The sequence below is a fragment of the Mauremys reevesii genome, linkage group 2 (genome assembly GCF_016161935.1).
Source record: "Mauremys reevesii isolate NIE-2019 linkage group 2, ASM1616193v1, whole genome shotgun sequence".
NCBI lineage: Eukaryota > Metazoa > Chordata > Testudines > Geoemydidae > Mauremys > Mauremys reevesii.
This window is the reverse complement of record NC_052624.1, coordinates 10,256,287-10,283,572: the sequence shown is the minus strand read 5'-3', so window position 1 is coordinate 10,283,572 and position 27,286 is coordinate 10,256,287. Positions and strand designations below refer to the sequence as shown.

General features: G+C 45.7%; 1 protein-coding gene across 4 annotated transcripts in view; it reads left to right on the top strand.

Annotated features, from left to right (window-relative positions):
• The window catches only part of ADCYAP1R1 (ADCYAP receptor type I), a 182,216-nt gene that overhangs the window by 58,912 nt on the left and 96,018 nt on the right, over nt 1-27,286 (top strand). For all 4 annotated transcript variants that reach the window (XM_039527537.1, XM_039527536.1, XM_039527535.1 and 1 more), the window contains exon 3: nt 12,411-12,516. In XM_039527537.1, the coding sequence (XP_039383471.1) occupies nt 12,411-12,516 (106 nt within the window). The remainder of the gene's footprint in view (nt 1-12,410; nt 12,517-27,286) is intronic.

Sequence of the window (27,286 nt, the reverse complement as noted above, 5' to 3'; positions counted from 1 at the left end):
TGCAGTCAATCAGACATCTTCTTGGCAAACAGTGCCAGTTGCCCTCTCTGTTCTCCTTGGGGAAAGCCCCATGTCACTATATTCTGTATTCAGACCTCCCAGTCTCAATGGCAGGCTTAACGCTTAGCTGTATCTTCCATTTTGTTTTCACTGAAACTTAAAACAGCAGGAGAGCATAACATGGGAGAAATAGGATTTATCATGAATCCTTCTCAAGTGGGTAAGACCGTCACTGGTCTAACTGAGCAGATGTCATTGTACAAGAGAGTATCTGCCTGTGTGCATGATGGGATTCATAAAGTGAAACCTGGGCCTTGGTTCTTGGGAATTTACCCGTTAACTCTCATGTTGTAACTGAGACAATTGTGCATCACTGAACGTGGCATTTTATGGGATGATTTAGTTGGGGATTGGTCCTGCTTTGAGCAGCGGGTTGGACTAGATGACCTCCTGAGGTCTCTTCCAACCCTGATATTCTATGATTCTGTGATTCAACTTTGTGTTGAGTCAGTTCCACATTAAACTGCATTTCCATATGGGTGCTTCACGGGAACTGTAACCTGTGTAGTTTGCACAAACAACCAGGTGACTCCCATGGTGCACCATGCCAGAGCATAGACTATGTTACATCATAGAAAATGGAATCTTGGCCAGGGAGCCCAGCCCATAGGAGAATGGGGAAATGTGGGACCCCGAACTTCATCTCACATAAGGCAATCGGCCACCACAGGAAAATGCAATTCAACGTTAAAGTGACTTGAAAAGATAACTCCTGACGAGCTGTGCTAGTGAGCATTTTTGGCCCCACCTGAGCAACCTTGAAGGGGGCTGACTTTCTGAAAATACTAAGCATCCAACCCACTGAAAAATAGGCCACTTTAAGGCATCTCAAGACAAGCAGCTAAAATAACTAGCCGCTTTGGTATATTTAGACTCATCAGTCAGCTAAGGCTACATTGTGTCATGGAAACAGCCCAAAAACTAGCCAGGGGAGGCCAGGAGAGAATTCCCATCTGCACAGAGGAAATCACTGCCAGCAGAAAGCTGATGTAGGCAGCTCAACCAGCCACGCCTCTTCTCCTCCCCTGGTTTAAGGGGAAGAAGGGATGTGTAGAGGGTAGACGGTTGGGTTAGGGAGTGAGCATGAGGAGGCATAACTATGCCCTGTTCTCCACCACCCTAAGTTATGGCTGCACAGGACAGCTCTAACTGGCACCCGGTCTGGGCACTGGGGCAACTGTACCCCCTGCTGTGTGCTCCAAACAAGCAGTACTTGAACAGAGTAGAGAAACAAGGGCTCCATCCCCATGTATTTTTTCCAGCCCAATATTAAACATCTCCAGAGGTGGGGGCCTCCCTTTCCTCGGGGCATTATTATTATTCTGCATTCTAACTGTTCATCATTGGGAAGCTTTTCCAGATCTTCACCCTCTACTTTTCCCTCTGTTAGTCTCCAAGCTGGTCAGTTTTATTGTGGTGTTATTCTGACACACCATTCACCCTCCTCCTCCACTAGCTTCTGAATAGGTTTGTTCCTCTCACCCCAAGTATGCGCGGTGGGACAGAGGCAAATCTATGGAGAGAGATTTATTGAGAAGGCTGGTTTGCAGATTACTGGCCTCAGTCCTCCGAATAATGGATTCATTAAGAGATTAGCCTTTTCCCACTTGGACACAACATGGGAACCAGTGTCTCCTGGCTCTGAAATGAACCCACATGAATTTTACAATGGTAGCATTAAAAAGTTCTGCCATTATGAATGGTCACCATTATAGCGAATGCTATGACCCTATCCTTAAGCACCCTTCTTTCTAATTGCAATTCGATGTATTCTCCTATATGTTGAAGCCCCTTGGGAGAACATAAGAGCATTAGCAGGACACTGGGTCAGAACCGGGTGAGGATATCTGGTAAAGTTGAGGGCAAATAGCTTTAATTTAATTTAATTAAAGCTTTCTCCCTGGATAGGTTTCTACAGGCTCATCTAGTGGTAGTTGTTGCTCAGCTCTGTTAATTGTGACTCAGATCAGTGGTTCTCAACCAGGGGTACACGTACCCCTGGGGGTACCCAGTGGTCTTCCAGGGGGTACATCAGCTCATCTAGAGATTTGCCTAGTTTTACAACAGGCTACATAAAAACCTTGGCGAAGTCAGTACAAACTAAAATTCCATACAATGACTTGTTTATCCTGTTCTATACACTGAAATGCAAATACAATATTTATATGCCTGTTGATTTATTTTATAATTATACCATCAAAGTGAGAAAGTCAGCAATTTTTCAGTACTAGTGCGCTGTGATGCTTTTGTATTTTTTATGTCTGATTTTGTAAACAAGTAGTTTTCAAGTGAGGTGAAACTTGGGGGTACAGAAGACAAATCAGACTCCTGATAGGGGTACAGTATCCTGGCAAGCTTGAGAGCTAGTCATGACCCCATTGAATGGTGAGTTCTTGCTGAGATTCTAAACAAAGGGCATTTCCTGCCTGAAATATTTCCATTGGGTTTTATTTAAGTTTAATTAAGTGTAAATGGTCACATATATAATGGGTAAGAACAGTACTTTGCTTTGCAAACAAATGAACAGTTGAGCAAAGCCACAAGTCGAAAGTCTCAAGAGTCACGTTATTTCCAAATGTACGTCTGGAGAATTAGGTTTTGCACACGGGTGGATTTGCTCTGCTTTTGAATGCTAATATCCTTCAAGGTTATTTTGGCATGGTTCCTGCATTCAGCCACTCAGTGGCCCTGGTTGTGAGCTCTGCCAGAGTTCAGGGGCTACACAGGCAGCAAACTGGCCACTTGGGAATCTGAAAGGGGATCCCCAGTGATGCTGCCGCAGCATCACTGTTCCAGCACCAGTGCTAGCTAGATGAAAGCTACTGTGGGTATGTTTCCATGAGCTGTAATCACACCCCATAATTCCAGTACAGACAGACCTCCAGAGGCACTAGCACAGAATGTGCAGACCGTGGGGAGAAGGAGCTAAGGGGGTTTTAAACCACCTTCCTGCACCCCCTGATCCCAGGCTTCCCTGAGGGCTGGAGCAGCCGCTGAGTTAATTTAAACAGCCTTGGTGGCCTGATGAGATTACAGCAGCCTCCCTGGACTGCCCTACTGGTGGCAACACCATCCAGGTTCTTCACAGATCCATGGTCCAACCCCCCACATGTTCCAGGGTGCTACCTACAACAAGGTTAGCAAGGGCTCGTTCGAAAGCAACCTGCAGTTGTCTCTACAGTGCCTGTGCTGGAGGAATCTCTCCCCACCCCCACAGCCCAAATCAGGAGGTTAGTAGTTTTTTACCTGGCATAAAGGACCAGAGTAGCGGTGAGGGTCACAGCAGAATGTGTATAGCTGGATTTAGGAAGGGCTAGATATTGAAATGGATAATGAGGTCCACAGTAATATGGAATAAGATTAAAAATGAGAGAGTTGAACAGATGGCCTCGTGTTTTAGGGCATACATCACAACCTCGAAGAGCTGAGGTTAGTAAGACACATCCCCGGATAGCAAGTACACCGCTACATTGATATAACGCCACCTGATATAACACGAATTTGGATATAAAGCAGTGCTCTGGGGGGTGGGGTTGCGCATTCCGGTGGATCAAAGCAAGTTCAATATAACACGGTTTCACCTATATCGCGATAAGATTTTTTGGTTCCCAAGGAGAGCATTATATCAAGGTAGAGGTGTAATTGCATAGTCATCAAAGACAGGGATTCAAGAACCTTCCTCTAAAGCAGCTGGTATTGACTGCTATTGCAGCCAGGGAACCCCCAAAGATGTACCCTGGGTCTAATTTGGAATGGCAATTCCTATGTACCCCAGAGATGGCACTGAGAATACCTGCCTCATGTCACTCACGCTCACAGACAGATTTGATAATTGGTCTTCTCCAGAAAATGAAAGGCTGCATATGCCAAACTCAAGAAATAGAAGGTACTGCTGATTGCATAATTCACCTCTTTATCCAGAGTTACTGCTTCAGAAGGCATCCATTAAGTGAATTATGCGTGATTATACTGCGGCTGTTTTCTAGTGTGCAGATAGACATGCATCTCCCAGGGAGTCATTCAGCTCCAGAAGGTAACCACATCTTACATACACATTAACGTATTGAAAGGGATCAATGATCTGTCTTGCCAGCTGGCTCTGTCATTTTAGGTGCAATTTCTTTTAAACCGAGTGTCAAAAAATATTCCATCGACTGTGTTCTTGTGACTCGCTTTGAATAGCTTTCTAACGACTTTCCTCTTTAACTTTGTCTGAAGTGTTTTGAAATTACAGTAGTTTGGTCTCCATTTCGGCCAACTGACAAAAGCACAATCAAGTGACGACGTGTGGCCTTTATGGAGCAAACAATGTATTGAGTTGTCAGGCCAATGTTGTAGGAAGCAGTAATGGCGTAAATCAGCACCAAGAAAATCTATCTAATCAGAGATAATTCCCGAGCATCCCCACAAGTAGGCTGAGAAATGATCGACAACTCCAGGCCTTGGCTGGGCCAATTTTGCTTGTTAGAAATGGGAATGAAAGCTAATAACATTGTTTCCATTGCAAAGAAGCTTCCTTTCCGTAATTCCCTCATGCGTATTCATCGTTTTGGTGAGTTGGCTTTTTAAAAAATGAGAATCAGAATAGAGGTAGTAAAAAAATGTAATTCAGTATGACGTCACCGATAAAATAAACCCAATGGATTAAACTCATCCCTAGTGTAAAATCACTGAAGATGATAGAGTTGCACCAGAGATGAATCAGACTCCATTTCATCTTTATAGTTTGTTGATGTAGATGACTTTGTTTCCAAAGGGCTCAACTGTGTTCATATACACAGTCTCTGTCTCTCTCTTCCTCACTGCCTGATCTAAATACTATTGAAGTAGGTGGAAAGACTCCCGTTCGATTCAGTGAGCTTTGACTCAGGTCCTTATAAATAGGAAATACAGAGACCAAAGGGGAAAGGAAGCTAATGCTATTGTATAACTGTTTTTAAATCATTTCTTTGTTGCAATGAACGTACCAAGGGTATTGTACCAATTCCTGTTACATCGGGACTTTGGTTTTACAAATTTAAGGCCTGATCCTGCAAACTCTTAAGCACATGAGTAACTTTTACTTACTCGGGTAGTCACATTCAATTTACTCATGTGAATAAAATTCTTAAGTGTTTGCAGGATTGACCCATAGAATGTCCATTTTATACCAGAATTTCTAGCCATGAATTCTACACTTTGGGGGAAAATCCTCATTGTTTTTTGTCTCTGAACCTGGTCTTCAGTGGGAGCAACCTGAGACTTCTGAAATCCATTCATACGCTACGAAGAGCTTTTTTGATTTCCACTTGTGATCTGCAAAATTATTATTATTGCTTTCCATTCATCTTTTTTTCTAAAATAAGTGTTGATCAATGGCTACAAATATGGCACTGGGTCATTTTAATTTCTAGAGCTCTTCAGTGTACCACCCTGACGAGTGGGATAGGATATCTTTTGCTACCAGTCTCCACCTGATCCCTTAGCTAGATTGGTCCATGGACATCTCACAGGCTATGGGGCACCCTCCTTACACCTGTGCAGGGGCTAGCTCGACCTTGGGGCCCCAGTGTGCAGAAGTAAACAATGATGGGTATCTGCTACTCCATTTCCACTATTACACCCTCCAGAGTGGGGGAGGGTTGATGTGCAGAAGCCATGGCACCATCCCCGCCAGAGCATTGGCCAATGCAGCTAACCCAGAGCAGCAGGAGAGGAGGTGTCATAATTTGCTCCTGGAATAAGCCTGCAACAAAGCATCAGCTCCCTTGAGCAAAGGGGTTTAGTGAGGGGATTGTTACTCCCTGAGCCACAGTTCCTTCACCAGGCTCCTTTTGGGCAGCTCAGCAATGTCCTGCCCCTGACTACGGGCCATATCCTTGTGGCACCAGCTCGCCTTACGTTTGCTTCTTTGATGCAACTTAGCAATGCTGATGATTTAATTTGTAATGCCTAGGGACCTATGAAGAGCAGGGCTTCCTGCGCTAGGCACTATAGAAAGACAGAGGAGTACCCAGAACTTATCACTTATCTTTACAAATGAAGGCTCAAAAATAGCATGAATGTGTTCCATGTCTCTAAGGGGCTTTTAATCATTCCTATATCTCTCATCGTGCTTTATGAAGGAAAGTCAATATGACTATCTATTAGATAGGGAAACTGAGAAGTAGAGACAAAGTGACTTGCCAAAGGTTGCCCAGCATGCAACTAGTAGAACTGGGGCTAGAGCCCAGATCCCCAGAGTCAGGATTCCATACACTATCCACTGGGCCACCTTGCTATAGTAGTAACATATGTCTTTTATCTTGTTTCTTCAAAGTTAAATAGCCAGCATCTATTTTTAAAGCCATCAGTCTACATTTATTTGTCTTCAACATCACAAGTTCAGGTTTCATACTCCTTTTGCTTGATTGATTTTTAGTTCATTGCATACTAAACAAAAATTTGCCTGCCTTCCTAGACGCTTCAGGAGTCCCAGTTGCTTGGTTCTCTGGGACTCCTGGGTTTTGGTTCTAAAAATTCATTTGTCTTTCTCGTGCTGCTTGCCTGGCTTCTAGGTTTTGTGGTATCCATCAGTGTGTGCCAGAACTGCAGGTATCACTGGTGTTTTCAGGGAAACGGCAACCAGTCTGTCTGGGAGCAGCAAATAACCTCAAGGCAAAAGAGATGAGATCAGAGACGGTTGTGACCCTCGTGTCACATTTTGGGGGTTCGGCCCACAGCAGTGCAGGGGTGTGTCACTGCCTGTAGCCCTACGTGCCTTAAATGCTCACAGATTGGACACCAACAGCCAGTGGACAAAAACAGTTCCCTGAGCATCTGGTTCAGAGCTCTGCAGCCCTGGTTCAGCGTTCTGACCCCAGCAGCCTGCCAACAACACAGGAGCCCCACCAGGGTCTCCATCAACTGTGGTTACTACTTGCAGGGTGACCCCAACACACTCTCCACCCTGGATTTTCCCCAAACCTTCTGCCCTGAAGTGCCCAGCCCTCTCATGGAACACTCAGAGAATTCATAAGGTTTGTTGCACCTTTAAAAAGACCAAAGTTACACCTGGGAAACTCATGCTTCCGTTACCATGTACATTTTGTGGTGCTGCTTGGTCATACTTGGGAGGCTAGGGACATAGCATCCCTATGCATGAGTGGCATATAGTGAGCTGAGAAGTGTCATGCATGTTGGGCTTAATCTGTGATTTCCAGGGACCTGCCCGGAAATTCTCAGCCTGGAAACAGGATTAGATGATATAGCCCATCTCAGTATAATTCTCATTTAAACACTGACACCTCTTTTGAAGTGCATCCCAAACACTGTTTAATTTTCTTAAAGTGAAGGCTGTGTTCCTTAGAAAGGCAGTGTGTCCTAGGGGATAGCGCACTGCACTGGGGCTCAGACATAAGAACATAAGAACGGCCATACTGGGTCAGACCAAAAGTCCATCCAGCCCAGTATCCTGTCTACCGACAGTGGCCAATGCCAGGTGCCCCAGAGGGAGTGAACCTAACAGGTAATGATCAAGTGATCTCTCTCCTGCCATCCATCTCCACCCTCTTACAAACAGAGACTAGGGACACCATTCCTTACCCATCCTGGCTAATAGCCATTAATGAACTTAACCTCCATGAATTTATCTAGTTCTCTTTTAAGACCTGTTATAGTCCTGGCCTTCACAACCTCCTCAGGCAAGGAGTTCCACAGGTTGACTGTGTGCTGTGTGAAGAAGAACTTCCTTTTATTTGTTTTAAACCTGTTGCCCATTAAGTTCATTTGGTGGCCCTTAGTCCTTATATTATGGGAACAAGTAAATAACTTTTTCTTATTCACTTTCTCCACACCACTCATGATTTTATATACCTCTATCATATCCCCCCTTAGTCTCCTCTTTTCCAAGCTGAAAAGTCCTAACCTCTTTAATCTCTCCTCGTATGGGACCCGTTCCAAACCCCTAATCATTTTAGTTGCCCTTCTCTGAACCTTTTCTAGTGCCAGTATATATTTTTTTGAGATGAGGACACTACATCTGTACGCAGTATTCAAGATGTGGGCATACCATCGATTTATATAAGGGCAATACGATATTCTCCATCTTATTCTCTATTCCTTTTTGTATGATTCCGAACAACCTGTTTCCTTTTTTGACTGCTGCTTCACACTGCCTTGCCGTCTTCAGAGAACTATCCACAATGACTCAAAGATCTTTTCCTGATTAGTTGTAGCTAAATTAGCCCTCATCATATTGTATGTATAGTTGGGATTATTTTTTCCAACGTGCATTACTTTACATTTATCCACATTAAATTTCATTTGCCATTTTGTTGCCCAGTCACTTAGTTTTGTGAGATCTTTTTAAAGTTCTTCACAGTCTGCTTTTGTCTTAATTATCTTGAGCAGTTTAGTGTCATCTGAAAATCTTGCCACCTCACTGTTTACCCCTTTCTCCAGATCATTTATGAATAAGTTGAATAGGATTGGTCCGAGGACTGACCCCTCTCCATTCTGAAAATTTACCATTTATTCCTACACTTTGTTCCCTGTTTTTTAACCAGTTCTCAATCCATGAAAGGATCTTCCCTCTTATCCCATGACAACTTAATTTACATAAGAGCCTTTGATGAGGGACCTTGTCAAAGGCTTTCTGGAAATCTAAGTACACTATGTCCACTGGATCCCCCTTGTCCACATGCTTGTTGACCCCTTCAAAGAACTCTAATAGCTTAGTAAGACATGATTTCCCTTTACATAAACCATGTTGACTTTTGCCCAACAATTTATATTCTTCTATGTGTCTGACAATTTTATTCTTTACTATTGTTTCAACTAATTTGCCCAGTACTGATGTTAGGCTTATTGGTCTGTAATTGCCGGGATCTCCTCTAGAGCCCTTTTTAAATATTGGCGTTCCATTATCTATCTTCCAGTCATTGGGTACAGAAGCCTAATAAAGGACAGGTTACAAACCATAGTTAATAGTTCCGCAATTTCACATTTGAGTTCTTTCAGAACCCTTGGGTGAATGCCATCTGGTCCCGGTGACTTGTTACTGTTAAGTTTATCAATTAATTCCAAAACCTCCTCTAGTGACACTTCAATCTGTGACAATTCCTCAGATTTGCCACCTACAAAGGATGGCTCAGGTTTGGGAATCTCCCTAACATCCTCAGCCGTGAAGACTGAAGCAAAGAATTCCTTTAGTTTCTCCGCAATGACTTTATCGTCTTTAAGGGCTCCTTTTGTATCTCGGTCGTCCAGGGCCCCCACTGGTTGTTTAGCAAGCTTCCGCTTCTGATGTACTTAAAAAACATTTTGTTATTACCTTTGGAGTTTTTGGCTAGCCGTTCTTCAGACTCCTTTTTGGCTTTTCTTATTACATTTTTACACTTAATTTGGCAGTGTTTATGCTCCTTTCTATTTACCTCACTAGGATTTGATGTCCACTTTTAAAAAGATGCTTTTTTATCTCTCCCTGCTTCTTTTACATGGGTAAAAGAAAAAGAGACCTGAGTTCTCTGCTCAGCTTTGGCCCTGGTGTGCTGAGTGACCTTGGCAAGTCACCTCTCGGTCCCGTAGCACTGTTAAAACCTACTAGGGAACTTTTAGTTCATACCAGCAGGGTCTACATGGACCTGTTAGCATACAAGCCTGTTTGTCAGCCTGGGATAGAATTTTGGGGTTGACCTTTGATACTCTTATATCCTTAGTAAGATGTGTGAACAAAGAACAAAGACACTGTGTGTGTTGCTTCTGCCTGGCCAGATGGTTTGTGAGTACAATGGGAAGAGATAAGGGATAGAGCAGTTAAAGTGTTACAGGGCATGGTGGGAGTGTAATATAGATGAGCACACTTTAAGGCTGCCTCAACCCCATCTCAAGGCATGGTCAAGCAACCAGGCGGGAGGAGCAAAGAGGGATGGGAGCGGAGGAAGGTATAAAACACTAAAAGACCAAAGAAATGCCTGTCCCTGACCGTACCACAACCTCATTGCTCACCCCTCCCATTGGGGTACAAAAGGCTTGGGACTGTGCGCGTGCTCGGCAGGTATATTTGGGCCTGCTAAGAAGGGGGAATCGGGACACAGGCAAGGCGCTGCGGTATCAGAACTGGGAACGGGGGAAACAGGCAAGGCTCTGCGGTGTCAGAACTGGGAAAGGAACACTGGGAAACGGACTCTGTTGGCGTGTAAAGCTATGGACATGCTTGCCGGGAACTAACCCCAATAAACATGGCATTGCCTGCACTTCGGACTTCTGGTCTTCTGCTTGCTGTCTGCGTGACAAGAACCAGAGGAGGGGGTGAAGGGAAAGCCCTCTAAAAGGACCAATTAATGTCCAACACATTAATGCCCTTTAGAAATCACACCCCTGTACTCTGCATTACTGCCCTGCATATACAAACCCCTGGTGTCTTCCTTTTCTCTCTTCCTTTGCAGTGTGTCCTACCCTGGACTCCTGTAGAGATATAAAGACAGTGGCTAGTACCAGGAGAGATTTGATCAACACAGCTCAGTTTAGCTGGGATTGCATTTCATTTTGGCTGTAAAACCATCTTGTAGCCATGGGAGAAGAGAGGAAAGGAGGAAACATGGGCTGCAGAGCCACAAAAGTGTAACCCTTCTGCCCCTCTGAGTTGGCAGCAACAAGGGCCGGGTTCAGTATCCAGGGGTTCCGTTTCAATAACACAATGCAAAACCGGCTCGAGCCCCCACCCAGTGACCTGGGACAATTACATACCACCACCCCCCCGGGCGCCTCTAGGAGGCAATACTTCCCCTCTCGCAAGCACTGAGTGTAGCAAAATCCTTTTAATAAAGGAGGGAAACAATGCGGCATCACGGTGGGGAAATACCACAAACCATGAGCAAAACACCCACCAAGTACATTTTGGCAATGTCCTTTTCCCCTTAGGGTCTTATGTCCAATCACCCCAAAGTCCAACAACCCAAAAGTCTCTGTCCCTGGTCAGTGCCGCCCCAGAGTTCAAAAGTTTATCTGCAGAGTATTAACGCCCCCCCCAGCCTGGGTGGAATGGGGGAGGAACACAGGGTGTTAAGGGGCACCTTACGTGGGCCGAGGCTGACTGCCTCGCCTCTCCGTGAAGTTCTGCTGTAGCCTTCACCACGAATGGCTCTGTTCCACCAGCCGCTCCGTTCCTCCATCCATCCCGTGAGCTGCTCCAGACACCCCCACAAACTGCTCCACTCGCTGTTCCATGGGCCGCTCCAACCGTCCCACAAGCTGCTCCACTCTACCAGCCATCCCATGAACCACTCCCGCTGTCCCCACAAACTGCTCCGCTCTGCTCCAACTGTCCTGCAAACTGCTCTGCTCTGCCAGCCGCTTAGCAATATATCTTCAGGCTCCTCCACTAGTTAACACAGCACTCAGTGATCTCAGCTCAGTAATTTTAGCTCTTTTAGTGGCTTCAGCTCTTAGTGATTTCAGCTTGTGGTAGGGGAGCCCCAGTGCTGGTGCACCATTAGCCCAAAGTGAATTCAGCTCAGCAGCCTCTAACAAGACTCCTAGTGGAATCAAAATTAGCTCTGCTATTCAACAGTGGAGAGAGGAGGAGGTGCTATTGGTGTGCTAGGCCTTCAAAAGGCACCCATACCATCAGGTACACACATCTATCCCCAACCTTTCCCAATTCACTGGGTTTTGGAACCCATGCCCCTTGTCTAGCGAGTGATACTTAGTTGATGGTGAGACCCTCTGTCATAAAACAGTCTCATAGTCCTTCATTCACATAATCAGGGTAGCAACACTTTATTCCTCCTACCTCAATAACCGAGAACTTGGGAATCCCACAGCTGTCAAAGTGACCATTTTGGGCTGCCGTGGGCTCATGCTAGGTGGAGTGGGTGTGCCTATGCAAACAAGATCAGCCCCCTAAGTTCTTTTCCACACTTGCCATAATTCACCACCAGATGTCAGGGTAGAGCTCATCCTGACTCTGCTTACAAAAGTATTTACCTGGCTGAAAACTAGAAGAAAGAGGTAGATTCAGTGACATGCCCAAGGTTACACAAGAGTAAATGGTAATACTAGGAACTGATCCTAGGGCTTCTGAGTCCCCATTGAATGATTTAACCACTAGATGATCCTTCCCCTATGGCTTCAGACTCCATAAAAGCAGTGTATTAGAAGTGGATAGCAGGAAATATAAAACCAATGATATTCCTTGCAATAATTAATCTCCATTGTAATCCTGTTGTTTAGCTTTAGGTCTTCTGCACCGGGCAGTGAGTTTACAGGGTATTTATTTCACCTTCCAGGGCTGTTTTCCCCCCAAGAGAAGGATCACAAGATTTACTGGTTTTCCCATGAATTCAGGATAGACTGGTGTATTTGTAATTGTTCTGCTTTCTGCCTTTCAGGTCGCAGCGACGCACTCAGACTGCATCATCAGAAAGGAGCAGGAGGCCTGTCTGGAGAAAATCAAGAGAGCAAGTGCTGTCAATCCACTGAATGAGTCTTCCCCAGGTGAGTTCCAGTCTGGGATGGATATGTATGTTGAACAAATGCCTTCCAGAGTTTCCCTCTTCTTACATGTGTGATCTGCCATGTGACACACAGAATATTGATGCCAAAGGCTTACTAGAGTATGATTTAGCAATTAAAGTTAAATTAGCTAGGATAAACATTAGAAGAGCAATTAACTGTCATGCTTCAGGGCAAATGCTGATGACCAGCGAAGGTCAGGAATATACTTCCTTCCATAGTACAGTATGACGCAATGAGGTATATTTATGGGACTGATCCAGAGCCCATAGAAGTCACTGGAAAGACTTTTCAATAGGCATTGACTGAATCAGGCTCTATGGGGTTTTACACCTTCATTTGGAGTATCTGACATCAGCCACTGTTGGAAATTGTATATGGGAGCATAGGTGTTTTCTGGAATGGCAGTTCCTATGTTCCTGTCTTCATTTCAGTAATAATTTGCATCAGTGGAACACCTGATCAAAGGACCTCAAAAGTGCGTTACAGACATTAATCATATGCTACCGTGATGAGTGCCAGATGGATAGACAGAATCATCCCACTACCTCAGAGCCACAGACAGAAAAACTGAGGCCCAGAGAGATGCAGAGCCTGCAATGCAGAGGTGCTGAGCACTGTCTCCTTCTCACTGACTTCAGTGGGAGCTGTGGAAGCTCAGCACCTCTGAAAGTCAGGCCCTACATGACTCATCTGAAGTTGTAAAGCAAGTCACCAGTGGAGCATTACTGGAAGCCAGGCATCAATTCGAGTGCTCCGGCCAAACTCCTGGTGGTGGAATTTGGGGTGGAGGGGTGTAAAGGCAGCACAAAATTAGCCAAACTGGGGAACATGGTGAAATCCTGATTGTGCCGCCTCTGCCTGGCCATATTTTCCATCCTGGAAGCAAGGGGGAGGATGCGGGAGCCTCTACGTCGACTCAGTGCCACCGGAGCATGCCCTAAAGTGGGGGTGCTCCTCCCATGGGCCGTTCAGATGGCTTTGTGGGCAGAAATCTGCCAGGAGCACAATGCGAAGTAACCACACTAGAGGCTTGCAAACTGGCTCACGCAGCAGCGGCTGGACCCTGCTGTCCAGCGCCTCGCGAATGAATCCAATGGTTTGATGGAACCAGGGAGAGTGCACAGGTCAGGCCTTTCCTTTTACCCACAGGCTTCTCCAGTTGTTTCTGAGGGCGGCCCCTTCGGTGGCAGATGAGCCTCTGAATCATTAATGTGGGCAAGGGGGAGAATCTTTTGCTCCCCTGCAGAGCTATAGCAGCAGCTGATTGTGACTCTTGTTACCTTTTATTAATGATGAGCCAATTGGCTGTTGTTTGGATTCAGGAATTCAGAGAGTTTCGGGGCCATTGGATCAGCTGGTCTCACCTCCTGACCAGCACAGGCCAGAGAATTTCACCCAGTTGCCCCTGGTTCCTGGATCCTGACTCTCAGATCCTTGAATGTACAGACCAGTGTATCAGGCCGTGCCCCCAGGCAGAGTTACAACTGAAGCCAATGCCACAAACTCTGCTTCTCCTGGACTCTGCGTCTGGCGAATCCATCCCTGACATGGGAGGGAAGCAACCCCTGCCTGCATGGACCTCTCTCTCTGCCCTACAAGCACTGCCTTGGCAACGGGGCCCAGCTCCCCGCTTTCTCCTTCCTTAAGCGTCTTTCATGGAAATCACCACAGGCGAGATCCCCCCAGCTCGTCCTCAGCAGCGCTGGGGAGAATGAAATCTCTTGTTGTCCCCTGGTTGACCTTGCTCAGTTTGTGACTCCAGTTAGGGGGCATGGGAAGATCTGGAGCGACTCACCCGAACAACCTGAGTTCCAGTGGGAGGAGGAAGGCAGTGAGTGGGAGTGGCCACTGGCACCCAGTGTGGAGTAAGCTCCTTCACGAACTGTGTGTGTGTGTAACTTACTTTGCCACCTTCCATCTGCCCCATTTGGGAGCCAGGGGAGGAATTGTGACTCTCGGGGTCACAATTATGGTAGCCTGGCTCAAGCTGGTGCTCTACAAATAGCAGTGTAGCCACCTGAGTCCATACCTGCCTGGACCCCCTGGGTGACTAGCCTGAGCCACCACCCCTGTGGCCCCGGCTACACGGCTATTTTTAGTGTGCTCACTCGAGGAGAGCTACTGTGGGTACATCTACACAAGCCTGGCCTCACACCCTCAGTTCCGCATGTAGGCCTGACCTTCGGGTACCACTCCACTGCAAATGATGCCAGGATTGTCTCATGTTCGGCATATCTGCGCTCGCTTCTAATCTAGCTGGTGCAGGTAACAATAGCACCGAAGGCGTGGTGGGCATGGACCCTGGTGGTGGCTAGAAACCTGAGTACATACGCAGAATCCCCAGCAGGCTTGTTCTTGGGTAGCTAGCCCACCACGGTTACCTGTGCCAGCTCGATTAATGCTGGGGGGGGGAGGTTTGCCTACCCTCCCTGCAGACATACCTGTGACGGGTTGGATCATAGAAACCCCCCTGGGAGCTGCCAACTGATGTGACAAGACAACCTCTGCTCCTGTTTTCCCTGACAGCTCGGGACTCCAACACTCTGTCTTGCTGAGCCAGACACTCCCGTCTGCTCCAACAAAGACCCAGGGTCTGAATTACTTGCCCCAAAACTTCAGGTTTACCTGAAAGCAGCTAACAGAAGTGTGCTTGTCTTTAACTCCCAGATGCCCAACTCCCAATGGGGTCTAAACCCAAATAAATCCGTTTTACTCTGTATAAAGCTTATGCTGGGTAAACTCATATATTGTTCTCCCTCTATAACACTGATAGAGAGATATGCACGGCTGTTTGCTCCCCCAGGTATTAATACATACTCTGAGTTAATTAATAAGTTAAAAATGATTTTGTTAAATACAGAAATGTATTTAAGGATTTAAGTGGTTCCAAGTAGTAACAGACAGAACAAAGAAAGTCACCAAGCAAAATAAAATAAAATGTGCAAATCTATGTCTAATCAAACTGATGCTTCAGTAAGTTTTTTCCTCAGACTGGACACCTTCCAGGCCTGGGCACAATTCTTTCCCCTGGTACAGCTCTTGTTCCAGCTCAGGTAGTAGTCAGGGGAGTCTTCATGATGGCTCCTCTCTCTGTTCTGTTCCACCCCTTTATATATTGTTTGCATAAGGCGGGAATCCTTTGTCCCTCTGGGTTTCTGCCGCCCCTCACTAGAAAAGCACCAGGTTAAAGATGGATTCCAGTTCATGTGACATGATCACATGTCACTGTATGATCCCAAGCCTTCATTCCTCCCAGCCTGACTCAGAGGAAGGTTTGCCTGCAAACAGAGCCCCAGTCAATTGTCCTGTTGATGGGAGCCATCAAGATTCCAAACCCCCATTAATGGCCCACACTTTGCATAATTACAATAGTCCCTCAGAGTTATATTTCATATTTCTAGTTTCAGATACAAGAGTGATACATTTATACAAATAGGATGACCACACTCAGTAGACAATAAGCTTTTTAATGATACCTTACAAGAGACCTTTTGCATGAAGCATATTCCAGTTACATTATATTCACTCATCAAATTTTTATAAAATCATATAGACTGCAACATCACAACACCTTCCTTTGCAGTGTTAATGGGTTTATTCCCTGCTCTGCTGCCTGCTAGCCCATACTTGGGGCAGATTATAAAGCCATAATCTAGACCTATCTGATTCATCCAGCCCTGTGTGGTACATATTTCAGACCAGACTCTGCCACATTTATTCGTATTGAATACTCCCTTATTCCACAACGATTCCTACTGCAATCAATAAGGCCGAAGGCGGCACATGAGCTGATTTTCAGTGGCACTCACACTGCCCGGGTCCTGGCCACCCGTCCGGGGGACTCTGCATTTTAATTTCATTTTAAATGAAGCTTCTTAAACATTTTAAAAACCTTATTTACTTTACAGACAACAATAGTTTAGTTATATATTATAGACTTATAGAAAGAGATCTTCTAAAAACGTTAAAATGTCTTACCGGCACGCGAAACCTTATATTAGAGTGAATAAATGAAGACTCGGCACCCCACTTCTGAAAGGTTGCTGACCCTTGGGGTAAAGCAATATTCAGCATCACCAAACCTGGCCTTTCGCTCATAGTTATCAAGAGCCTCATATAAAAGACGGGCCCATTTCAGTTCTCCCTGCTCTGAAACTCCCCGCTTTGGGATACCTGCCTGCAGGTGGAGGCGGCCGGGGGCATTTGTAGTGCGTTTTCGTCTTTGATTGGTTCCTTTTCCTTCCACCCACCTCAGCCAACCTGTTCTTCATCTGGGAGAATGTGCTGCGCTCTCATTAGTGGGCTAAAAAAATAAGGCTTATTAAAAGTGACAGCTGCTAGAGAAATGGACTGTTAGCTTGTTTCCTTTGGAAAACCGAGCAGCATAGAAAACACCTATGTGCTTGTCAGAGGCAGATGGGAGAAGGAAGAAATGCGTTCTGACTGGTAAATAAACAGAGAGGGAGGCGAGGGGTAGAAACCTAGATATAGCCTTTGATTTCCCATCCAAACAAAGCCATGGAACAAAAACTACTTCACGAATAATCCTCTATCGAAGGAAATCTCTTTTCCTGGAGGGGCTGAGTGTAAGGTCCTTGGGGCAGGGGCTGAGTTAGTGGGCACAGGGGCAGTTTATTTCATTAAACCTTTATTCTGTGTTTATACAGCACCTGGCGCAGTGGGGTTCTGGTCCATGACTGGGGCTGCCGTGATGCAAATAAATAATGGGGAGCTCTGTGGAGCTGTTCCTTCCAACTCATCCTCATGCTTTAAATCCTTCCCCCAAATAAATTAATCCCATAGAAGTCAATGGGGGCTCTTTCTGCATGCTCCAGACTGCTCATATTAGCTCAGTCCTCCCTCACTTTGCCTCCCACTGTGTTTGGCTCCTGCTTCCAGATTTGCAGAGGAGTTGGCTCCCCAGCCGGTCCTTAGGGCTCCCCGCAGCGAGCTGCAATATGTGCACAATGCTCACGCTGCAGCTGTAGCCATGGAGCCTTCAGATTAATGCTAACAATATCCTACCAAGCAGCCAGCCTGTGGACGCATTCGTGCCTTGGCACAGCAGATTTTCCCCCTCCTCTGGGTTGTGTTTGCTGTTGTTTTGTTCTCCGCTGGGTTGTGTTTTTCTTCCCTCTGCTGCTTTGTGGTGTCTGTAAGTGCTTGGGAAACAATGGAGCTTTTCATGTTTATTTTACAGCCCCTCCATGATCACTGCTTCCTCTAAAGGGTTTTCAGTCTTTCAGGGGCTTTCATAAGAAAGAAAATAAGGCGAAATACTGACCCCGCCCCCTCATCTCTGCAGTCCTGGATTCCTATGTGCAACGCCTGAATAAAAGGAGATGCATACACAGATTTTGAGCTAGGGCCAGAATCCTCCTTTAGTGGGCCGTGGAGGGAGAGAAAATGTTACAGGGAAAAACGATGTAGGAGACTGAAGGGGAGGAGACAGGAGAGAAGGAAGGGTGGCCATGCTCAGCAATGAGACCAGATGCTCTCCTACACTGATATCGCCCTGATTTTCTGCCATGTTCCAGCCTCAGTCCTAGAGCAGATTAGAGCAGCTTCTAGGCTGCTCTAAGCTATGATAGCTGGCAACCGGCTACAGTCCAGTGATCCCACCCCATCATCCCTGCAGTACACTAGCTGAGAACTGGCAATGCACATCTGCACTCTGGCCAAACCCTCTCCTGCTCCCAGCATTCTCTGTCCCATCCCCATCACCCGGGAGTTAGTGGGGATGGCGTGGGAGTTGCCTAGATTGTCTGTACAGCAACTGAAATGTTCCCCTTACTAGGGGAATACTCTGCAGGCCGGGTGCAGTTAGCATCTGGCCCCTTTTTGCTGCCAGAGTTGGAACAAATGGGCTGGAGCACAGGACAGAGTCTGGCCCATGAGTCCGGCGGCAAGACATTTTAAAGTCTAAGGGCCAAACCCTGCATCCTTTACTCACGTAACTACAATGGAAACACTCATGTGAGCACGAGTTCCAGTACGGATCCCTGAGGAGGTGATTTCAATAGGGGCTGATGATGCTCAGCACTTTACTGGTTTGATCCCTTGGTTTAGTAATTACAGTTTCTGAAATACAGTTCCTTGGTCTACCATGTCCATAATGCTGGTCTGTTCTGGGCCCACAGTGCACTGGATTCCATCTTTGTAGGGCAATGCCCTGTCTCCCTGGACCTGCCATTCCAGGCAGGGGTCTACACTCTGCCTGTAGTACAACAGTCATGATACCTGCACTTCTGCAGTGTCCTTCATACCAAGATCTCAGAGGGTTTTATGACTGTTATATAGTAATACCTAGCTCTTACAGAGTGTTTTTCATCAGTAGATCTCAAAGCACTTCACAAAGAAAGGCCATATCATTATCCCCATTTTACAGCTGGGGAAACTGAGGCACAGGGCAGTAACTTGACCAAGGCCACCCAGCAGGCCCATGGAAGAGCTGAGAGTAAAACCCAGGCCTCCAGTCTAGTGCTTTATCCTCTAGGTCATACTGCCTCCTCACAGCCTCTCAGAGGTGTACATTGGGGACCGAGTGATCACATCACAAACAACCCTGAGCCCAGCAGGTATACAACCGTGCAGAGCAACACTCCACAACAGTTTAGCACAGGGACTGACCAGGAATACTCTAGCCTTTTGAAACTGCAGGGTGTATTTTAGTAGCCGTCATATTTGGAGAACACACCGGGGCTTATATTCCTTCCTTATCCGACGTGCCCTGGGATCTTTCATGACCACAAAAAAGAGACACGCATGACAGATGCTTTAATGCACTTCTGGGCTGCATCCGGGCACCATAGTGACAGGCACGGCCTAAGAAGCTGAATGGAATAGGAAGTGGTCAGGGCTCTGGTTTTATGTCTCACTGTAAAATCACTCTTTAATTCTGGCTGCCCCAGTAAACTCTTTTAGCATGTGGCATGCTTTCCATCCCACCCCCACCTCCTGGTGAAATATTTAAAGGGACAGCTGCACATTTCCAGCCCCATCAGGTATTGTCAACAGCTCTTTACTGGGCTATACACGTGCAGCAATCTTCCCCCCGCGGGAGAATCATGCAAGCCAGAGCCCTGTTGTCGTTTGAACATGATCGAGTAAAATGAAAGGTGTGGGGGAGGGGAGAGAGAGTTGATTAGGTTGCACTTTCCCAAATCATAGAATATTAGGATTGGAAGGGACCTCAGAAAGTCATCTAGTCCAACCCCCTGCTCAAAGCAAGACCAATCCCCAGACAGATTTTTACCCCAGTTCCCTAAGTGGCTTCCTCAAGGATTGAACTCACAACCCTGGGTTTAACAAGCCAATCCTCAAACCACTGAGCTATAAATGCAGTGGGTGAGTGAGTTTCACAGATGTGCGCTTTGAAAAGGAGCCCGTCTGGATGGGAAGATGGAGCCGGACTGCTGTGTTGTGCTGGAGAGGGAGAGTTTGCTCTCGTTTTTTTTCCTGAAATGCCTCATCAATCTCCCATTCTTTCAAAGCCTTTGAGTGAGCTGTTTTTATTGCCCTTGCCAGCACTGGGGAGAAGTTATTTCATTGTGCATGCGCCTCCCTCCTTGTTGCAGCTGTGTACGGGAATAACGTGGCCGGAGTTGTTCTCCTGGCTATTAGCTCTTCAGAAGTGCTTTGGTGGTGTTGGATTTCTCTCCACAGCAGGGCAGAACATCCATTGACAATCTAATACCAGGTTCAGAAGCATGGGGCAAGAGACTTGGGGTAAAACTAGGTGCTACATGATGCCAGACTTGGCAGATCCACTCTTACTATTCGTAGTGGAAAGGGTATAAACTCACATGCTTCAGCATAAGCCAAGGTCTAGACACTTGGGTTAGGAAGAAACATTCCATATGGACAGATTATCCCATAATTGCCACCTGGAGTTTTTACTGCACCTTCCTCTGAAGCATGTGATGCTGACCACTACTGGAGACAGGATGGTGGGCTAGATGGATCATAGATCTGAGCCAATGTGGGAAATCCTATGTTCCTGCATATTGCATTAATACCTAGTGGCCCCACTCACTGTCAGAGCCCCATTTTGTGATGGATTGTAAGACCACTCCCATGTCAAATCGCCTACAATCTAAATAGACAAGACATGTAATATTATTATCCCCGTTTTACAGCTGGAGAATTGAGGCATAGAGAAATGATGTGACTTGCCCAAGATCGCACAGAATGTCTCTGGCAGTAAATGGGACTAAACCCAGATCTCATGAGTCCTATTCCCTAACCACAAGATGATCATCCCTCTTGATTTCACTAACCCTTTTGTCGCTCGTCTTCCATGGCACCTGCGGTGTTGCCATTGTTCTAGCAAGAGGCCATTACAAACAAGTGGAATGCCTGGGCATGCTGGTACACTCTGGATACGAGAGGAACATCCTACTTGCATATATTTAGTATGATCAGCCTCCATGCTGATATATTCCACATGGATGCACTAGGTGTGTTCCATAGGAATGTAGGAATTCCCAATCCAGATCAGACCAGTGGCCCATCTAGTCCAGTAGCCTGTCTCCAACAGTGGCCAGCGCCAGATGCTTCAGAGGAAGATGCAATAACCTCCTGAATGGAGAATTATGGAATAACCTTCCCACAGAGGAAGTTTCTTCTTACCCTCATCAGCACAGCAGGTACGTGCTGCTGGCACGTTCAGTAGCACTCTAGTGGATAACATGGACTCTCTCATTTGATTCCCTCCCTCTCCACCTCCAAAATAAATCTAAGTGTTATTGTCCTTTGGACATTTGCCGAGTTTAATTTAATTGAGCCAGCAAAGGAAACAAAAGACGTTGTATTTCAGTGGCTAAGAGCCTGAAACCACCATCTAACTTGAAAATACAGGTATGAAAAAGGCTATTCTGTATTACAGAGTGTATTATACTATGTCATGACCCCAAGGTCTTGAGCTTGGGTCCAGATGGTTCATAGGAGCAGCCACACTCCAACCCTCCACCTGCCACCCTAGGAGCCATGAAGCCCAGCCCCACTGTGAGGGTCTGCCCCTGAAATCCAATTGGCAGGGTCCCAGAACAGCTGATTGGCCAGCTGGCCCTACTTAAACCAGCAGCAGGAGCAGGATGCAGTCCAAATAACTGGGCTTCACTCTGCACTGGAGTATGTGCTTCTGGCTCTGGTTTGACTTCCTGGCATCCCAGCCTGGCATCTGACTTGAGGTTCCTGACCTCCAGTGTGTCTCATGGCCCTGACTCTGGTTTCTGACTTGTGGTTCATGATCTCCAGTTTGTCTCCTGCTTCTGACCTCCTGTATCCTGACCCAGCTACCTCTTGACGCCTGTCTTGCCACTGCAGACTCTGGCTCTGATGCCTAGGTCTGGCCGCCTACAACCTGGCTGTGACCTAACAACACTTACATAGTGCTTTCAAACAGATGAAGCCCTATACTCTCTCGGGAGGTAGATTATTATTAACCAACAGAACTGTTAACCAAGTCCCTAGTGCAGAATCTCTTAGTGCAGGTGGTGGTGCGTGAGCCAGAAAGACTTAAATTCCTGATTGCAATTGCCATCATCATGGCAAGTCCCAAAGGGACATAGGCTCCTTGCAGAATCAGAACCACCCACATCAATCTCTAGCAAGGCCCTGAAGATGGTCTGGCTGGATATTCAGTTTATATCCATTGTTGGCAATCATCTCACACCACTGAAGCTTTTGGTGACCGTCTGATTGCCGGCCATGTGATCCCCAGCCCTGGAGTGCATTCCTCGGTAAACGTGCTTTGTAATTCATTAGCCCTTCATCCTAATAATAACTGACAGCAAATACAAGCCCAGGCCAACCCTAGATTTTACTTGTAAATCGGCCCCCTTGGATGAAGAGTCCTGTGCAGTAAGCTCTTTGGGAGGGGGACTGTCTTTTTTTTCTGAGTTCATACTGCCCCTACTACAATGGAGTCCTAGCGCAGGAGGGGAGGCTCCTAGGTGCTACTGCAATACAAATGATTAATAATAATGTGTGAAAGCCACAATGTTATTTTACAGTCTCTTTTGAGACGATTTCTGCACATGAAGGGGCCCCGGCAATGAATAACAGAGGCATTTTGGGGTGGTTTTTATCAAGGAAGGTGCACAATTACTCCAAACCAAAATGTATGATTAGCTAGTTTTTTTGTTAGAAAGGATTACACCAGGGCAAGGAGAGGGCCGTGCATTAGTGCAGATGTTATTTATTATCTCTGATTGAATGAGCATGTAAAAGCAAAAGGGCTAAGGAAAGGGGAGGAAACACCGATGTCTATGCTAATGATTCATGAGGACAAGACGAGCATTGACCTTTTCAGTAATACCTTGGGCACTTGCTTTTGTTCTGCATGCACAGTGTACTAAGCGTAATGGAATTGTGTAGATACAGGAAGACAGATACTGAGAGAGTCTTAGCGGTCAGTGAGGAGCTGTATTACAGTGGGTTTGGTTTCTCAACATGTTCCTATATAGGGCCAGATTCCCTACTCTGTTACGGTCCCTCTGTGCCACTCTGGTGGCATGAAGAAGCTATACTCTGGCTGCAGATTTCCAGCTGAGAATTCTCCATGTAAACACATTGCCTGTTGATTGTAACTGTTCTATATATCTGTCCCTTTTCCCCACTACATAGGGAGTGTGTTGGGGGTAGGAGTGGGTGGGGAGGACTCATGGGCTCCATAGGGATCCTACATCAGTGCTGAAAATTAGATCCACCACTAGATAGTTCTAGGTAGGCTCAGGGCTAGCATCTGCCCTGAGGATGAAGGAACTGTAACCAGCTGCCTGTGCTGGAGTTCTGGTTCAGGAGAGAAGTTGATTAATCAAGTTCCTAGTGAGCAGAGAATGGTGTGAATTAGTGAGCTGAACCGATGCCCGGAACTCGGAATCTAAGTAATTCGTTTTACTATCATGAGTTTGGGATGGGTGGCAAAGCGAATTATGGTATGTGGGTTATCCTAACATTATTGGCTGGATCACACAGCACAATGCAACCATTGCCTCAGTTGGTGTAAATGAGCGTAGCTCTGTTGAAGTCAATAAATCTACTCTGATTTACACCAGCTGAGGATCTGGCCTGTGTATTCTATATATGCCACGTTACAGAATAAAAGTATTTTAGGACAGAACTGTTTTTACATTCCTCCAGCTCCAAAGCCAGGGGAGGAAGGATACGAAAGTAACCCCAATATTTTATAAGTTATTTTAAAAAAATTCTTAAGGTATTTTCTGTAACATTACTGGCAAATACAGAGATCTTTTTTCAACCATCAGTTCAAATATCCACGATTAGTATTATCACACCCTGAAAGTCAGACCAGTGAAATTTTAACCCCCTGTTCTTAACTTTGGGAGGAAATAAGAAAACATTTATGTGATATCTGCTTTTCAATGTAAAACTGGCAGCTGTTACTTGCTTCTGTTTGGAATACTAGAAGTCATTCTAGTGAAGGTAGATTTGTGGGATGAGTGCATGATTGCAGGATCAAGCCTGAATCTGTTCAGTGTGCGTGCCAAGTTTCTCTTGTCTGCACTGGGGATGCTGTACAGGAAGGATCACGTCCTAAAATTGTGCAAAAAAGCAATTTGTTACTTGCTGAAAACATCCCAGTTCATCATTCTGAACCATTCTGCATTTGCATGACTAGAGCTCTTTATCCATTGGTGTTATCAGTGGATTAATGGCATGTTTTTGTGTGGGTATATATATAACCTGTACGTTCTTGATAAAACAGCTGCAATTACTAGTCGCTATCTTGTCCATTTAAAGAGAAACACGGGTTTACATTCATTCTGCTCCTTTATTTCAATACCAGGTGACAGAGCCTCCTCTCAGTTGGCAGCGATATAAGGCCCCGGTTCAGCAACAGAGTGAATCATGGGGTTAGCTTTAAGCAAGTGTGTAAGTCTCATTGATTTCCATGGAACTTAAGCATGTTTTTAAACTTCCAGGGAGGTCAATGAGCTTTAAGCACATTCTTGAATTTAACCACGTGATTAGGGACTTTCCCGAATCGAGCCCAAAGCACCTGCCTCCCTATACATCAAGAGAAGGGTATTACTCCTGCAAGATTTGTACAATGCCATTCATTGTGATTCAATAACTGTTTTAATTGGCATGCCATCTCTGTCAATTTGTTATTAGACCTCAAAAGAAATGTTTTCATCAGTGGAAAGTACCTTGCTTGTCCATACTTCTTTTGCAGAACCTGGGGATAAAACCTCATTATTCAAATCTCAATTTTTGTCTGAAGAATAACTCAGGAAAATACAAGCAAAGTGAATATGGTCCTATACGGAAGTTGAAGTTGGATTTAAATAATCCAAAGGTATTGTGCTTTGAGCAGTGGGTTGGACTAGATGACCTCCTGAGGTCCCTTCCTACCCTGATATTCTATGATTCTATGATTCTCTGTGCTGGCTCTCTGCACAGGGCTGCATTTCCCCCAAGGTGAACACATATAATGGAAGGGCAAACATGCTACATCACCAAATGCACCATGTCCATTTATTAGGATCATTACCATTAACTTTTAATTATGTACAACAATGACAATATAGTAGTAAACATTCAGTAACACTTTTTTTTAGAAATGACACAATTATCATATTAGACTTTGCTAATTATTATTAATTTGTATTACCGTAGCCTAGAGGACCCAATGATGGAGCAGGGCTCTGTTAGGCTAGGTGCTGTACAAGCAACAGCCCACCCTGAGCAATTTACACAATCGAAGGATGACTTTACACTACAGTTTTGCCGGTACAGTTTTATTGGCAAAACCCTCCTAGTGTAGAGGCAGCATGTTCCAGCCAAAAAAACGCATTTGCTAAGGTAGCTTATCCCAGTTCAGCGAGCAAACTAAGCTATATCAGCAAAAGGACTTCTATACCAATGTAACTTCAGCGACACCAGGGCTTGTGCCAGTATAGAGTTGTTTGGGGAGGGGATGTGTTGGGGGAGAGGGGGACTCGCACTGTTAACAGACATTGCTATAACAGCAAAAACTTCTAGTGTGGACCTGGCCTAAGTATAAGGGCTTGTCTACACTACCCACCAAACTGGCGGGCAGCGATCGATCCAGCGGGGGTCGATTTATCGCGTCTATACTAGACGCGATGAATCGACCGCTGAGCGCTTGTGTGTCGACTCTGGTACTCCACCAGTGAAGATCCTGCGGTAAGTGGATCTAAGTACGTCAACTTCAGCTACGCTATTCATGTAGCTGAAGTTGCGTATCTTAGATCGACCCTGCGCGGTAGTGTAGACAAGCCCTCAGAAAACACGTGGCTACAGAAGATGGGGAAGCATGAGGAAGCAATGAAATGATGCCAGTCAGCATAGTCAACAGTGGTCACAGCACACCAGCTGCCTAAGCATTGTCCATGATTTGAGGACTTCAATAACTCAGGCATAGGTTAGGGGTTTGTTACAGGAGTGGGTGAGTGAGATTCTGTGACCTGCATTGTGCAGGAGGTCAGACTAGATGATCATAATGCTCACTTCTGACCTTAAAGTCTATGAGTCAATTAGTATGCTGTAGACATCACGGCAGAGGAGAGTTTAAAGGTGATACAGCCTTTGCCATGGTATCTTTGCTGATAACAAAGTAAAGGGTGATAATTTTTGCATACAAATTATAAACCATGTGGGATAGTGAGATCCTAGTGTAGTCACTTCTCCAGCTGAGTGATCTGACACTGGTGTAACTCTCTGGTTTAGAGTAGAGTATGTGACCTCGAAGGATGATTTGTATTACCACAGAGCCTGGGGTCCACTGAGGTAGGTGCTCTGCAAACACAGAACAGAAAGGCCATCCCTGCCCCAAAGAGTTTCCAATCTATGTAATAAACAAGAGGCCATAGAAGCATAGAGACAGATGGATGGGGGAAGAGAAGGAAACAGACAGTACTGATCAGGATGATAGGCAGTCATCTGGGCACACCAGCCATCTGACTGTTGTCAAGATGTTTTTTGTAGGCATCCCAGCAAAGGATTGTTTTAAGGAGGGGTTTGAAGATGGGCAATGATTTTGTGGAAGTTTATGCGGAGGGCCTCTTGAACGTGAGGGGCAGCATAGGAGAAAGCTCGAAGCTGCTTGTTGGAAAATTTAACAAGTGAATGATGGAGGCTGGTGTTCTGGGCCAGTCAGAGGTGAAAGCTGACATTTTGATAAAGAATGTCACTATGATAGCGGAGGTGGGGAAAGGCTGTGAAGGGCCGTGAAAGGGAAGACAAATAAGATTCCTTGAGGGTTTTTTTTTCTCCAAATTTGGGCCTAGTTTTCAGAACACCAGACGCACACAGCACACTCAGATGCCTGTGACTGTGTGCATGAGTTGTGTGAATCATTACAGTGACGGCACATCCAGGAGCAGTTTGACACCACTCTTCATTTGTATGAGCAAATCCCGGATCTGTGCAACTGCTGTGCATGAGAATTAGACACGCATGGGTGGCCCTTTCCCATTTGGTGTTGTGAGAATCAGGCTTAATGGGTTGATGATTTCACTCTTGTCGACGTTATTATTTTATCTCTTGTTTAGGCGGGCTGTGGCTAAAACTGCCTTATTTTATACTTTTGTTTCCTGTTCGGAGCTGCAGCCATTCCTTCTTAATATAACTCCCTTAAAACGTTAAGCCAAGATCTTCATTCTCAGCTGCATAATCAGTAATAGTATATGTAGCTGACTGCGTGTAATAATTTGGACTCATGGCAGACTTTGAATATTTTTTCTTCAGCAAAATTGAC